Source organism: Aulostomus chinensis, chromosome 24 (assembly GCF_037954235.1).
Source record: "Aulostomus chinensis isolate RoL2024-O1b breed Wild chromosome 24, RoL_Achi_v1.0, whole genome shotgun sequence".
Classification (NCBI taxonomy): domain Eukaryota; kingdom Metazoa; phylum Chordata; class Actinopteri; order Syngnathiformes; family Aulostomidae; genus Aulostomus; species Aulostomus chinensis.
The window spans coordinates 14,243,366-14,260,194 of NC_141343.1; the positions used below are offsets into that span (position 1 = coordinate 14,243,366).

Genomic DNA, 16,829 nt, shown 5'->3' on the forward strand with positions numbered 1-16,829 from the left:
TTGAAATGCTTGAAATTAATTTCTTCAAATTTGGAAGAAATGTTCACTGGGACTCGAGGATGAACTGAAAAGATTTTGGTAGTCAAACGTGAAGGAAACAGGCTGCAGAGGCTAACAATTACATCTTTCAATGAGGGGGTGGTGGAGGGAGAGCAGTGCAGGACAGGCCCATATTGAGATGTAGTGATACACGAAGTGCCAAATTTATCCATGGTTACATCCAGCTTTATACGGACAGGGGCTGTCTGAATTGATGCAGCCGTATCTACCACAGTAGCTCCGCCACACATTGATTTAGCTGGGAATCTTTACACCCCTGGTGTTTACCTGTATGGGACTCGGATAGGAGGTTTTCTTGTAGACACACTGCACCAGCTGGTGGCTGGCACTGCGCTGGTCCCCATCACTGCTTGCCGGGGACGGGTAACGGAAATACACCTGGGACAGCAGGGAGGAAGCAAAAGTAAAGGATTGAAATAATTTCAGCAACATATTTTTGAAAGAGGCAAGAAATGTGGCAGAAAGTACAGACTTCTCACCTGTGAGTACAGGTAGTACCGCCCATCCTGAGGCACTCGCAGCTTCCCATTGGACAGGGTCATGTTGTGTAGGTGAGCGCCAAAGCTCTGATTGGCCCATGAGCGGACCACATGGCGACAGGACTGATGGAGACCCGGCGTGGGGATTGAGTATGGAGGGAACCCTGTTAATGAAGAGGAGAATGAAAAAACATTGAAAAGAGAACCTGAACGCGCAAAATCTCTTCCGTCTACCCTTGCACACACGCGTGCGCACACAAACACACCCCCACGCATATTTACAAGTTCCTTGTCCTGTTTCAAGTCAATAGAAATAAGGTCAGGTGACGCTTGCCAACAGTCAACACCCTGAAGCTTGCACGGCAGTTTGAGATGAAACAATACAAAGGTCTAGATAACACAAACACACACACGGGAAACAGATTATCTTCAGATTGCATGTTTTATGCTGCACATACACTCTGTTCTTTTTGATGACACCGTCCTAATAAATGTCTCTCCTCTTCTCCATCTTGATGCATTTATATCCCATAAATGCATTTTACAAAGATGGCAACCTCTCCCTACCCTGAACTTTGCTCTTTCTTTCCTGCTGTCACTTTGTGTTGTTATTTCTGATTTCAAAGCAGCAGGGTCCCCTTCCTGCAATGCGGTTCAATAACTCCTGTTTCAACTCTTCATATGTGTTATTGCTACAAATATGTAACTTGCATTGCGCTTGTTCTTTATCCTCCGTCCTTTCATTTTTCTCTAAGCATTCAAAAGCAGCCACCTATCCAAAGTCTGGTTCTACTTTGAGGTTTCGTCCACTTAAGAAAGCGTTTTTACTGTCAGCAAGTGCAGGGGGGGAATGCTGTAGGTCCAGACCCGCTCTGTTTCAAAGAGGTCCTGAGATAATGTGGTCACTGGTTCTACTTGATCATGAAACCTTCTGATGGGAAGAGGTTATATTTAAGAGGAGGAGTACCTTAATAGGTACAACACTTGAAGGTCAACTGTATCCTTTGCATGAGCACCCAGGGAGCCCTTCCAGTCCTTTTCTTCCGAATGTCACTGACAAGTATGAACCCCCTGTCACGCACGTCTTTGATTTGGGGCGAAAGCCAAAACCAGAGATACCCGGGTAACCCAGAGGAAACCCACACAGACGAGAGGAGGAAGAGCATACAAGCAAAAAAGGGCGCAAAAAGAACCAAGGAACTTCTGATGCCCCCCCAATGAACCACCATGCTGCTCAAAAGTAATGGGAGTTCAACATCTTTGCTTGTTTGCTTTTCAGAAATAAAATTAGAGGGAGTTTTTATGCTCTTCCATAGTTTGTGTCTCATGTTGGTACAGGGTCAAATAATCATATTTAACATGGCAAACGTTACATAATGAGGTCCCAAATAAAAGCAATCCTTGGGATGAGAAAGCCCAGACTTTAGACAAGTAGTGATTTTGGCCACTGCTCATTTAGTATAACTGAGTCAGTGGTTAGAACATTTGCTCCTCCCCCTCCTCCTTTTAGTTGTTTGACGAAAATCGGAGCATTTTAGTCTCACCTGAAGAAAACAAAGTATTTTAGTTTAAGAGGTGGAAACTTATCTTGATTTCTTTTGCCTTGACCTATCTGTCTTTTTTCAAGGGCAACCAAATTTGATTTAGTTTATTCTTTTGACTTGAATAAATATTAGCTGAAGTTATGTTTCTGTCTTGGTAAAGTTGACGAAAGTTTGTGTCATGTTTGATGATTTGATCGCCGTTAAATCTGGTTGATGAAATCTGAAAATGGCAGTCAACGTTTCTAATCAAGTTTTTGTTGGGAAAATCATCACCAGATTGGCTCTTAAAACAGTTTCCAAGTGTTTTTTTTTCCCACTTTTGTGTTGAGCCTGAATGCCTTTAAATACACCGCCTCTCCGCAGGCTTCCAGGAGCTGGCCAATCAGAATAAAGCAGGCTTTCTGGGGGGGGCTAAAGAGACAGAGCAAAGACCCAACACAAGACATGATTTGAGTCCTGCAACGGGAATCTTGTTCTTTGTCTCCAGATGTCTACATTTGGAAAGAAACCTAATTGCTTCTTCAGCGATACGATGATAGACAAGAGACACCGCCTGACACTCTCGGTCCACCTCTGACACACTCACCTTGAGAGCTGGTGTCTCTGAGGGTCAAGTGAGCCGATGGCCTCTGGGCCACAGAGGTCATGAACTTTGACCCTGAGTTGTTAAAAGGGCGAGGCATGGTCCTGGCCTCTGGGGGAGACAGGAAGTGATAGAATGTCAGGAACATGGCTGAAGACGATTGAGAATGTCGCGTGTGCCGCAGAGCGAGAACTCACCCATGAAGGTTTGTTTTGAGATGATGTTCTCCGTCACCTGAAAGAAAAAGAGCAACACGCGTCAAAACGGGTAGGGAATAAACGTTCTTGACATTAAAGTAGGGCGAGTTCAGATTTACCCGATTATTGCTAAAAAAAAAAAAAAAAGAAGGACTTCAAGTTGATTAAAATTAAATGTTTGTGCGTCTTTAGGACAAAACGGCAAAAGAAAAGCAGTGTTTGTTTGTTGAGCTTTGACGAGTTTGAAGTTGAATATTAACCTGCATTCTTTCTGTTTTTCCTTCCCGCAGTTTTGAGGTTTTATTATCGTGTGTGTGGGTGGAGACTGGTGTAGACTGGTGTGACTGGGAAAAGATCTGGTTGCACTGGTCGACTCTATTTTCTCTTTCTCAATTTCTTACTCATATATATATATATGAGTAAGAAATTGAGGTATATATATGAGTAAGAAATTGAGAAAATATATATATTTAATATTTCTCAATTTCTTACTCATATATATATATGAGTAAGAAATTGAGAAATATATATATATATTTATATTTCTCAATTTCTTACTCATATATATATATGTGAGTAAGAAATTGAGGTATATATATGAGTAAGAAATTGAGAAAATATATATATTTAATATTTCTCAATTTCTTACTCATATATATATGTGAGTAAGAAATTGAGAATTATTAAATATATATATTTCTCAATTTCTTACTCATATATATCTCAATTTCTTACTCACATATATATGAGTAAGAAATTGAGAAATATATATATTTAATATTTCTCAATTTCTTACTCATATATATATTTCTCAATTTCTTACTCACATATATATATGAGTAAGAAATTGAGAAATATATATATTTAATATTTCTCAATTTCTTACTCATATATATATATATATATATATGAGAAAGAGAAAATAGAGTCAACCAGTGCAACCAGATCTTCATATATATATACACAAATATATATATATATATTTGTGTGTGTGTGTGTATATATATATATATATTTGTATATATATATATGTATATATATATATATTTGTATATATATGTATATATATATTTGTATGTATATATATATATATATATATATATATATATATATATATATATATGTATAGAAAATCAATTAATGGAATTGGAAAGTAGCAAATTCAAAGCCCAGAATGAGAGCCGAGCGACTCAGAGGGATGAGCTTTCTTGTTGGTGTTTTTGTTTTGACTCCACATGAAATGTAAAGACACGTTTAAAAGAATGCAAATGGCAACAAGATAGGAAAAGTGGAAGGCATTAATTTCGCCGTCAGAAATATGAATCAGCAGTCGCAAATTATATGAAACAAAGGGCAAACAGCAGTGTATTTCCCGACAATTCAGAGCAGACTTCCGTTTCTCTGTGAGTTTGTTCCACTTTTGTATGTTTGACTTGAACAGAAAGCAAATCTGTTCCAGATGATGTGAGAAGTTTGGACGCTTCAAGAGCAGATCAGAAACGTATCTTCGGCCCAAACCATTCGGCTCTTCGTATTTTAAAATCATTTCGTTGACAGACAGGAAGTGGGTGAACTGAGGTGATCGAGTTTCTTGGCCTTCTAGGGGATGCGAGCGGCAGCGGCGGCGTTCCGGATCAGCTGCAGCTGTCTGACCTTTTTAGAGAGACAGCAAAGACTTCGATGCAGCCGTCAAATATCCCGAAGACCAAATGTACTGATGCTGGGAACCATTCCGAGACATCAGTCCTTTAATCCTTGATTTAATCCAGCAGGGAGGAATTTTTGGAACTTCTTTTTCACACCGAACATTAAAATTTAATTGTTCTGTGGCACCAAAACAAATAAAAGGGTAACAAACAAAAAAACAACACACCAGCAGAACTTCATTTGACAATCCTGAAGGGCAATAAATACATGAATGAAAAATAAATAAGATACTTCATTTTAACCAACATTTTTCACAAAGACAAGGAGAAAATCTGTTGTTTTAAACGTTACTTTGAATTTAACCCCGTTTTTGTTTTTTTTTTAAGGTAAATATAAATTGAATTATTTAAATCAAAAAAACAAACAAGCAACACATTGGTTCGGCCAGATAGTTATCGTTTTTCATACTATTTCACTTATCATTTTCTATTATACTTGGAAATTCCTGCCGTTTAAATACATGTGTAAATGAAGCCATTGTTCCTATTATTTTAAATATATTTATTGGCTGTGTTTGTCTCTCAATAATGAAGCAGGAAAAACATAAATTAAAACTGCGCACATTAAAATTCAAAAGTGTGGGAATTATTTTAATAACACTTTAATTTTTATGTTGCATTTTTACACTTGATGCCCTTTTTTCTTTTTCAATATATCGTTCGTTAGTTGTTTGTTTAATTACACAAAGAAACCTCACATCAAAATCAACAGATGTTGTTGGTTTTTACTGCTGTAAATTTTAGCACCGAAATTGGAGCAGACCAGAAGTGGATCTCGGTCACCTCCACTTGCTAATAATCAAAATCTGCCCGCAAAAAAAAACAAACAAAAGAACACTGATGGATCCCCAGAAACTGCACAGCAACAGACGCTCAGGAGGGCGAGCAAATTCACCCCCTTTGGAAAGACGGAAGGCAGTGAAATGAGCCGTCGTGTTCCTCTGAGAGAGATTCTGAGGATTTAAAGAAAGGAAAAAAAGCCCGTCGAAATGGTAAAGATGAGATTTTGGTGGGAATCTCTCACTTAATTGAGTGAAAATCCTATTTTGACACGCCAACACTGCATCCTCCTCCCGAGTGAATTTTGATGGATCGCGCAGCTCCAATCTGCCATAAATGATGGTCTTTGTTTATCATCTGACAACAGCAAGTGCTGCTCAATCAGCTGCTCATTTTTTAACAGCCAAAAGTCCCCCCCCCCCGTCTGTGGACGTCCCCCCTAACTTCCTATTTTCAACTTTATATTGACTTGTCCTTTGCCATAGGGGAAATGTTAATTCCAGCTCTTAAAATTGTTTGAAGTGAGCCAACGAGGGTACGTCCCCCTCCTCCGCTGGTGTCTGGTTCTCCTCTGCTCCCTCCATCCAATCATCGCCGTAATAAACTTAAAAGTTCCACTCTTTTTCTTCGCCGCCGGCAAACATCTTCTCTCCATTCAGTCTCTGTTTTATTTCTCCTGCTGCTTTGTGTCACTTCTTTTGTTCCCAAACGAGCAGCCTCTGTTTCATCTTCGCTGTCGAGTTCGTGGAATTAGTGATGCGCGCGCACACACACACACACACACACACACACACACAGATGCATTTCCTCACACACACTCTATAACTCTTCAACTCTCACACACTAAACTCTTTGTTTTTGTCTTTCCCACTTTGTAAATCAGGCCTCATTTCGTATACGTTCCCCTTGCGTATGCGAGGTTCTTTCTGCCTTCACGACTCCAAATGAGTCATTCTTTAATCCCATTCCTTCAACCTTTGGACTTCTTCTTCTTTTGTCCTTTACGTCACCTCTATTTTACCGTATTTGGCCTCTCCTGCTTTCCTCCCTACCATTTTACACACCCCCAGCACCAAAAGGTCAATTCCCTGCGTACCAATCGTCCACCCCGAAGCGAGTCCCTGAACCCCCTCTGGTTTAGAACTCCCAGATTAATTTGCCCAAATACTCTGAGAAGGTGAATGTGATGAATTTCGCCGCTGGTTTTATGGTCATCTAGCTGCAGCTGAGGTGTTATTCTTGGCCACGAGCCTGTTCCTCCCGCACCCAACCGCTCAACCCAACCTGCAAATTGGACCTGATGGCTGTGGGTGAATGTGGGGGGGATACAAGCAGGGCCCCCCGCGCTTGTACATGTCCTGTGCACTCCAAGGGAAACTCAGTCCAGTGTACAAAGGAGTGGATGTAGCCAGTGTGATGTCACTTTCCTAGACTTTGACGGATATCCGAGCCTTACGGGACACGTCGGTACCCGCTGGGTCGGGCTAGGTTCAGACAGAGTTTTCCAAATTTCAGGCTCACTTATACTTGACATGTTTCTTTTACATTCTTTAACTCTTTCCTCACCAGCTTTTTTTGAACTTTTTCACTAATTTTTCAAGGCCCCCTTTTCAAGCATGACATTGATTTGATGTATGAAATGATTTGTGTTTGGGGTTTAATCTCGCCCGTGGGGTGACGGTATGGACAACCAGGGCATCCATCCTCCTCCTCCACCCGACCCTGTGCCCCTCAGTCGCCACTTGGCCTCTCTTGGACCTCAACATGCAGACAGCATAATGCTGCAAAACTGGCCAAAGAGTAAAATCAAATCTGCGACCAGTTGCATGCTGGGGTTACTCACATGACAACCCCTGAACACAACATAGCTTTTCATCAAAGTTGTTAACGGGGAGTTTACAGAACTGAACTGAAAAAAACCATTTGGATCAATTTAGTCATAAATGTTCAAAATTTAGCTGCAGTCTGTGGCAACTTGTGGGCGGCAGGGTTAAATTGCCATGAAGACGAAGACTGCCAGTTGTAACAGTTTGCACGATGTGAGCGGCTGTGGCTGCAGCGGCGCGGACATCAAAATGAGAACGCTTTCCAATTTCAGGTCGCACAGATAAACGCATGAACAGACGAACGATTCTTCTCAGCTTCCAGATTGGCATCTTGGGCCTCATCACCGGTGGTGACCATATTTGGATGAGAGGGTGGAGCTGAAAGGATAACAGCTTGTCAGAAGGCCACACCCTAAAGTTTACCCCACGTTATTGTCTATTTCACTTGTAACGGGACTACAAGAGAACATCTTGCTCGATTGAAAAAAGATGGAAGCTTGTTTAAGTTCTTTACTCAGACGTTTATACAAGGCACCACCTGCTGGCCACTGGAAGGAATGCAGGTGGTTAAAGGCAGTTCCGGAGCTACAGCCACTCTTTTATAGAGTCCAGGTCTCGCTACGTCTAGCATGCCTGTCTCAGTCTGATGTTCCTCAGTTCCTGAAAGCAGAAAATTACCCAACACAAATGCACGCACACACACACACACACACACACACACACACACACACACACACACACTTGAAGAAAATTGCCAACAGATTTTCTGCCATGCATGTGGCTACAGTTGAAAAAGACAAGCTAAAGACAGAAATGAAAGAAACGAGGTGGGATTCTTAAGCCCACTGTGGACGTTTCAGGCCCCGGTGGCTTCAAAGTTTTCAGAATACGAGAACAACGTGTCTGCCGTCTTTACAAGTTCACATGGGAAACCATCAGATGAATGGAATCGGCTTTATATGAATTATTTACACCCTGCACAGCAGTGGAAGCCTTCTATGACACCTCCAGAGACTCTGACCAGCTGCATGTGGACGCTGAACGCTGTCACATGAAGTTGTAGGCCTGCTGCAGGATTTTACTTTTGACAACTCTTCTGTTTCTGAATATTTAGGGTGAAAGAGCCCAAATTCTACCAACTGCAAAACCAAACAAAACAAAACGAAATCAGGTTAAGAGAATGATCTTTGACCTGGAGGTGCATTTATGAAAGAAGGAGAGAAATTTCAAGAGAGAAAATGGCAGCACTTTTCTTAACTCCGGCCTTGTTTGTGTGCAGCTTGAAGCCATTAAGTTGAGCGCGAGCTAATGTGAGAGGGGAACCGACAGCAGCGAGGGATTTAGCGCCGTACCTGTCCGCTAAAGACAACAGCGCGAGGGTGCGAAGCCAAAACCTTTCACTCACATGGTTCCTTCTTTACGAAGAGGATTTTGGTAAATACATCAACCCTGAACCGGCCGGCCGGACGTGCGCAGGATAATCAAGTCCACGCGTGCAGCGCTACACTTCTAGGAGTCACAAATGACTCACATTCTTCATGTCGTGTGTGGGCGGACATATTAGAAGATTTGAAGAAGTTTTGAAGATCTTGAACCTCTGGCTTTGCTCTGCTGGCGACGGCAATGAGCGGCAGCGTTGGTGCTTGGGGGACGAAACCCTAACTTCCTGGGAAAGGATTAAAAAAAAAGACTTCCTGGACTTACTTTTACTTTCTGTATTTTTTCATTCAATATAAATTATGTGTGAATTATTAAAATTATTATGAATTGTAAATTAATTATGAAAGGCAAAATAATATGGCATTAAAAATGAATATAAAAATCGGATTACTTTTTGGGACTATTATCCTTTTTTAATGCATTTAAGGTATTTTTTTCCTTTTTCTGTCTTATATATACCGTATTTTATATACATAAATATATATAAAAAATAAAAATAAATAGTCAAAAAAACAGGAATTAAAGGATTGATTAAAAACGAGTAGATATGCCATGATGTAACCCCTCCCTGAAGGAACCAATGGGGAGAAGAAACCCTCTCAGTTATCAAAGTTGTCATTTTTTTTGTAGCCACGCCACCATTTTAAACTCCTTGGAGACGAGGCCGGGAATATTCACAGCTCCTGAAATATTGTCAACTCTTTAGTTTTTTTCTTTCAAACTGCCGGAATCGTAGCAGGTAATTGTTCAAATACGTACGACGCAGCGTGTTGCGTGACAGTAACCCACGGTTGAATGTTAAATATGACGGACACATGGAAGTCCAAGCGGATACACGGCAACTTCCAAGGAACGCTTCAGTCAGTTTGGAGAGCCGGAATCCTGCAAAGTGTTGCCGTGTGCTGGAGGTCAAACTTCGACTTGTGTCCTATCTAAACGGCCTCCAGCCAACGAGCTCGAATGAAGGAATGTGGCGCAGAGGACACATAAAAGCGTTTTGATGGAGGAATCCTCGGGTTTAGGAGGCGTGATTACCTTTCATGACTTTGTCTTTCTGAGAACTTGTCAGTTTTACGCGCTTGTATTTCTTTATCGTCTTATGTGGGAGCTAGAGAGGATTCTGGACTGTATTCTCAAAGATCTCTTCTCATGCCAGACATGTGGCAGTGATGATTCTAGATTTATTGTTTCTTTATCTTTCCCCTAAAGTAAGTCCCTCCATAGCTCTGCAGTCACACCATTTGCCACTCAAATCATATTTCTTAACAATTAAAACAAACACCAATATCGTATTGGAACAGTCAAAAACTTGAGCCGGGTTGAAACCAATCATTTATTTTTCCTTTATATTTTTTATTTGCTGTAACAGCTGGGGCCGAGGGAAAGGAAAGCAGGATTTACAAGAAAATTCAGCATAAAAAAAAATCCTACAATGGACACACGAACTGCCCCACATTGCAGCGACAGGCCACGCTAGGGGACACTGACACACTGCCCATCTCAGGACAGGCGGACTTCTTGTTTTGTGACATCAGCAGGATTGCTTGTGTCTTCCAGTAAATATTTCTGAATGGAAATTATTATTTTGGTCTTGGTTTGGTGAGGATTATGACTTTTCAGCTTTGTTTCTGTGTTATTTTATGGTAGAAGCCCTCAGGATGACCGCCACGTGTTGCACTGGCAGAATAAAGATGTACAAAAAGTAAACTCCCCCCTTCTGTTTTTACTAAAATATTAAAGCAGGGGCCAAATAGTGAGTTCTTTCTTTTTTCTTGTTAAATTCAAACAAGTTTTCATTTGATTGTCAGGTTAAAATCAAGTACATTTCTGAAGAGGGCGAACCAATCGAACGCATTTCCGTCGACTGGTTCGGAGCCAACAAACTGGGTTATGCAGTGTGCATTTCTGTCAGAAGATGGCAGCATAGGCAACATTCCAACTGGCTTTAGCAGTGGAAGAAGAAAGGCCGGGCCATCTGCTCGCTCCAAACTAAAAACAGGAATGTAGTAAGTCTTGAAGAATTGCTTTCAGTTGGACACGTTTTAGGAGGTCTTATGCACTATCTTGTAATGCCTTGTTTCTGTTGGCCATAGACGAAGTTCAGGAATATTCTGGAAGACGCCAGCAGCAAAAACAGCTGGTCAGGTTCAGCACGTCACAGATTCTTTGAAAAAAGGATTCCCATGTCTCTCTCTCTGTTTTTTTTTTTTTGCATTGGGGGGGGGGGGGGCAAAAACTGCCTCAAGCAAGGTTTTCTGGGAAATTTCCTGGTTTCCTCCAACCTTTTCCTGACGCGGTACGGCTCAGTGGGAAGTCCAGTGCAGAAGGGATGCCTCTGACTTTCACGAGCGCAGTTCACGCACTCACAGCAGTTCTGGTGTCTTTGTATTTTTCTGATGACAAACTCAACCATGAAAACAAAAATCACCTACTCAGTGTAAGTTCTTGATAGTAATCTGAGCACCGGAGGGGGCATCACAACCCGCTGGTCCACAAGCACCAAATACATCTTGTGCTTCATCTGAGCTTTGTCCTGACCAGGGTTCGGTGGCGGTCACGCGGCGTTTTAACAGCGAGACGCTTCAATCCCCCCCTTGTTGAGTGTCCTTTTGGTTCCGCTAAATCTGCCTGTGGCCTCTTAATGTGACAAAACCTCAAAGTTCAACTTGACTTTGAGCTTGACCTCATGACTGTCCGTGCAGCGTCACTGTCAGACCACGCCACTGTCAGCGTCGTGTGTGTGTGTGTGTGTGTGTGTGTGTGTGTGTGTCTGGGCTCTTTCTCCAACAGCACATGTCTTAAAGACTTTCCAGCTGCAACAACAAATAAAGCCTGAACTCTCCTCTTTCACCCTGTTTGGAACAACAGAGACAAAAATACTCCGATTGCTTCACGTCACACTTGTGGAGCAACAGGTTCAGATGAAGTGGCGTCACTGGTCCGGTTTCCGTCAAGGATGTTCCCCCTATCTGCAAAAAAAACCCCCGCTAATTTACACGCAAGTATTTTACAAATATCAGCAGTTGGTCTATTCCTGCAGACCGAAGTTTTTCAGTAATGTCTTCCCCCAGACTTTGCTCCAACGTTCAAATATTCCAAGGAGTCAATTCACACCCAGCTCTCATCACAATTTTGCCCAACTTTTTTGCGAGGGATCAAATGTTTATTTGCTCTTTAAAATTTCCTTTGGCAAACCGAACTCCAATAACTGCAATCTGTTGCTCTTGTAAAGTTACACCTTCTCTTTTTGCACCTTTATTAAACATGATAAAGTTGGGAAAGAGAAGACAAACTCAAGTCACCCCGGCTTGTAGCTACGAATGTCATGGAATGCCTCTCTAACACGGATTCTCTCGGACCTTCTCCGCCGGATGAATCGACACTTTTAAGCGGATGCTTTTGTCTTTAGATACACTTCCTATCTGGAGTTTGCTCAGCTAATTTTCTCGCCTGATGGGCAGCGACAAAACATCGATTCGATTATTTTCACGTCCACACCTGCATGGGTCCTTGCTCAGCACTGAAGGTGCATAATTGCGTAATAAATTCTGCTTTTGTGGAAAATCAGCGGAGTTTCCCTCCCGCAACTAAAAACAAAGGCAGTTACCAGCCTGTTCCTCTAAATCACTATTTAAAGAATTAAAAGGAAACGAATCTTTCCTTGTAGCAGTCAGAAAATGGATGAATGCCAAGAAGATGTCAACAAACCGAGAGAGAACAGACTCAAGTAGATTATTCACAAGAGCAAGTTCGATTCGTGCGGCTAATCGGAACGATAGAGTGCAGGGAAACTCGAGGTCTGGATGAAGTTCAGAGAAAAAGCAAAAAATGATGTTGAGGACGGACAAAAAAGGGCAGTCAATCCATAGTGTGAATATGAAAGGCGAGGAAGACAAAGAAAAGCAGAATGTGACCAAATGAGCACAGCTGCTCCTCAGGATACGACTTCTGGAGTTCCTCTGCATGCCTTCAAATCTACACCTGTTTTTAGGAGGCGGACAGAGAATAGACGTGGGCTTTCCCCTGAAACTTCCCCTGCAGCCGACTTCATCAAGTCATTTTTAGAGTAAAGCTGCAAGCAGCAGGGCAGCGAAGGACCGACTGCTGGGCCAAGAACCCAAAGTCGGTGGGAAGACGGGGAAAAAGAAAAAAAAAAACAGAGCGAAGGATCATGGACAATTATGGAAACGAGAGAAGAGTAAGAATGAGGACGAAAAAAGGAGGGAAAACACAGAGGAGACGGGAACAGACGGAGAGTGAAAGAGGGACAAGTAGGCACATGAAGGAGTATTTCTCCTGCAGATTAGCGGTAGCTGCAACCTGATACCTTAATATGCTGCTCACCCCCCCGACAGGCTTGGACTGGATGTGTGTGTGTGTGTGTGTGTGTGTGTGTGTGTGGAGGAGCACCAAACTCTAATCAACTGAAATCTGTTCGAAACGGCTTCTCATTCTTGGCAGCGTATAAGTGATGTGTAGGTTTATGGGTGTGTTTTCAGGAAAGTGAAGAACTGGTCTCTCTTAAAAGAGATGGAATACGTGTGTGTGTGTGTGTGTGTGTGTGTGTGTGTGTGTGTGTGTGTGTGCGCGCGTGTGTGCGCGCGTGTGCATGTGCATGCACGCCTTGACTGTTGCGCCAGGTTGATGATTAATAAGTAATTTGGACTTTGTTTGAAGTATTTATGGGAATGTTTATTAATACTTGCTTTGCTGTCCTTCCTGGTTGGACTGGCTAGAAGAAGGGAGAAGAAAAAAACCCAGAACCAAACAGTAATGCCCCCCCCCCCCCATCACCCTTATTTTATGAGTTGAAGGAAGTCATTGCAGTGAAGGCGACCGTCCTGTTCAAGGACAGAGGGAATGAATCCTTTTGGTACCTGTAATCGATCTTCAGCTGAACCCCTGCTATTCTTTGTTTTTTTTCTTTATCTTTTCTCCCCCATTCTTGCGTTGCCTGAAGGACCATGAACTGATGATTGACAGTGTAAGCCCCATGGAAAATCTGACATCAGGGAATTCTCCACACACGTGTCTGCGTTGATAAGTTTATTCTGCATTGTCTGCTACACGTATTCTGTGACCTTAAACAGATTTCCTGAATAAATAACGCGTCTAACGAGCCATTGAAGCTTGATACTGTACATCGATGCATCAACGAGTCCTGAAAATTCCAGTTACAGTATCCAAGGGCCACGGGGATTTCTTTTAGACTGGTTACTTTGTTTGACTGAGACCACAAAGATACTCAATTTATGAAACTTGACATTTGGATTGAGAAAATCTTTTAACCTCATAGTTAAAACAAAACTTCCTTGTTTCACAACACAAATCCACAGAAAGCATGAAGAGCACATCAAATCTACAAATAGTGGACAGTTCCGTACGATGCGCTGCAACCCTCAGGCGCGTTTACATGCACGTTTACATGCACGTTTACATGCACGTTTACATGCACGTTACGGCTCTCTTCATTTTCACGACTGTTGCCAAAATACGACTCAGGGAAGAATTGGACGGAAGGAGGGCTCCTCTCGAATCGTAGTGGCAGACTGAACAGATATCGTTCGATTCACCTTTTATGCCACGTGGCAGACAAGTTATGAAACTGCGACCCTGTTGAGCGATGGACTCGGATTCAAAGACTATGTCAGAAAAATGGACAACTTTGCGGTGCGATACTTTTTGTCTGTCCAGAAATGTTTTCACCCTCGCGACCATCGTGAAACCCTCTTGACTGCGCGACCTACGGAACGTGCCCAGAAGGCCAAGATGAGGCATGCTGGAACCACATTTTCTACCCATTGAACTTTCACTCCACAACATATGATTTCAGGAAGACCAACATGTTAGTGTGGAGTTTAAAAGTGAAGTTTTAGTCAGACAAACATAATAAATCGACCTTATCTCACATTGAGTAAACGCACTGATTTTAAGCGTCTCTCCGTTCCATTTAAGAGCAAAGGTAAGCGCGACCGTTTACTGACGATACTCATTTTCTGCTCTGAACTGACATCAAACTCCAGTTGAGTGGACTTATTGGACCAGAGCGTTTGGTTTAGTTGATCCTCATGATGACACATCAAGACTCTCTACAAACAGATAGTCTCCACTGCGACTGGCCTATGTGCCAATCAGTAAAGCTTTGGTTAAACGGGATTCTGATCCGTCCGATACGGCATAAATGACATTTATCGTCATCATGTTTGTGGAGGCCTGTCAGGACCTCTCAGTGTCTCCGTGGAGACGGTTCATCATCATGCTTGTTTGAAACCTCACAGCGGCTGAATAAATCTGCATGCAGGAGGAAAATATTATCTCCGAGTTACAGCTCCGTCAGCGTAGCCACAGTGGCCCAGACAGTACTCAAAAGATCAATGCTTCATTGGCTAAGTCACATGACCAGATACAATCATGGGTTCGGGCTATGATAGGGCAATAATACAAAGGCAGACTGTTAATTTTTATGTCCCGCTTAGACCAACCGGAACATTTCTGTGACAACTGCACGAATTGTATCTCCTCATGAAGTAATAAGGCTGCTAAATCCAGCAAAATCGACTGAAATGGACAAATTTACATGTCTGTAGATAGAGAACGTTGCATTCGGTGATCAGCCTGCTTTGGTTTAAATACTGTTTTCCCAGTTTGCTCATAAGCACTTCTGATAAAGCCACTTTAATCCCTTATATGAATTCCATTCCTCTGCAGCATATGGATCTTATCATATATTCAGGAGCAATGCCGCCAGTTGCGATGTGCTTTCAACCATCTGACAATGATTTAGCCATCATGGAAGCAAGCACAAGCCGTTCATTAGAGGCTTTATCGTTGAGAGGTTTGATGACAGGTAACGCACCAGTGGCCGAGTCGATGCCGCCCATTGATAACTGACCTGTGGCAGTTTCCTGCCAGACAAACCTTGTGTACATTCAAGGAAGCAGAAACTTAAGAGATTGGTATCAGTCTTTGCTGCTTTTCCAGTCAAGGCTCTCCTGCCCCCCTCGGTTTCTCTGAAAAGGACATAAACAATCCGGCGTTGAGGAAGCAGTTTTCTTCTGCTTCCCTGTCAGAGCGTCTCTGTCGGCCCGTCACTGCCACCCTTAATCTCTTTCACAACACGGCTTTTACACCAGAGGACACAAACAGTGTTAAAGTAGGCCAGGGGCGGGGTAGTTTTACAGCCTCAGTCTGTTTCTCAGACTCTCAGTGTTTTATGTTTCTGTTCAGAAGGACTAATACTACAGTAATATCAATACAAATACCACAACTAGTACGTCATCTTGAAGACAACGGTGGCCTGAGACATGTAATGCCTGTGTGTCATCGCTGGCTGTAATTGTATTGTAGTTCAGGGTTTTATTTTTCTCTTCTGGTTCAGGTTCCTGTTTAAGACGGTGGCAAATGTTACAGTCTTTTGCAAATTAAATGCGATTATTTGTGACTCGTGAGGTGGGGGAGCTCTGTGGATTAGAGACTTGTTAGTCGTTAAAACTGCGGAAATATGAGATGATTTTGGACTCCAGCAAGAGTTGATCGTGGTCAGATTCGCCATCCAGGAAGCGAAAGGAGAAACGCACAGCCAAACTCCTTTAGTTTGAAGGACGCAGCGATGGGAAATTGGCCAAAAACTCAGAAAGCTAATCGGACTCGTCACCAACTGAATGTTCTGTTAGCTTGCAGCAGTCGCCACAGCGAGCAATAAACTTTATTTCCAACTCATTTTCAGCTTTTGCATTACCCGGTTTCCTTTATTTCTTTTTTAACACGAAACTCTGCCAATATTCTTGCTGTTTTTTTTTTTTCCTCATTTAAAAGATGTGTTTTGGGGAATCTGTGAGATGGTTTAGTATAAAAGCGTGTGTGTGGCCCTGCATCTTACCCGAGCTGAACTGATGTGTTGCTATTTTTCAATATTAAGGGTTAGTTAAATCTGTCATATTGTCTACGGTCCACATTCTTCTAATTTCCTCCAGCGTTGCACCAGGCTTGGGTGTAGCTACCCTACTGGGAGCTGTGACTAATAATACAAACTAGGAATAGAAGCAACCTGCCAGAAACTAGTTGAACATGCAGTTATTTAGTACGTTTAAAACATGTACAAATACAGATGTTGAGCCTGCACGTATATGTCTCAGTTTTTGGTGGGAACGCTTTTCACTTGCTCTTGAAACGTTCATCCTTCAGATGGGACACAATTCTTGAAAAATGTTCTAA

At 42.3% G+C, this 16,829-nt stretch overlaps 1 protein-coding gene and 1 long non-coding RNA gene across 5 annotated transcripts in view; one reads left to right on the forward strand and one right to left on the reverse strand.

Moving 5' to 3' along the window:
• LOC147238811 (uncharacterized) overlaps positions 1–16,829 on the forward strand; it is a 51,710-nt gene that overhangs the window by 18,076 nt on the left and 16,805 nt on the right. Inside the window, exon 3 of one of the 4 annotated variants that reach the window (XR_015111827.1) lies at positions 8,455–8,913. The exons of 2 other annotated variants lie outside the window; for them this stretch is intronic. This is a non-coding gene — a long non-coding RNA (uncharacterized LOC147238811). Of the gene's footprint in view, positions 1–4,466; positions 4,708–8,454; positions 8,914–16,829 lie in introns of those variants that run through there. One more of the 4 variants, XR_015111826.1, reaches the window with a different exon arrangement.
• Positions 1–16,829, reverse strand: part of tnfsf10l (TNF superfamily member 10, like) — a 66,044-nt gene that overhangs the window by 2,543 nt on the left and 46,672 nt on the right. The window contains exons 3-6 of the mRNA XM_086197567.1: positions 2,864–2,900; positions 2,670–2,777; positions 540–703; positions 328–438 (exon numbers count right to left, since the gene is read on the reverse strand). Of these exons, the coding sequence (XP_086053693.1) occupies positions 328–438; positions 540–703; positions 2,670–2,777; positions 2,864–2,900 (420 nt within the window). The remainder of the gene's footprint in view (positions 1–327; positions 439–539; positions 704–2,669; positions 2,778–2,863; positions 2,901–16,829) is intronic.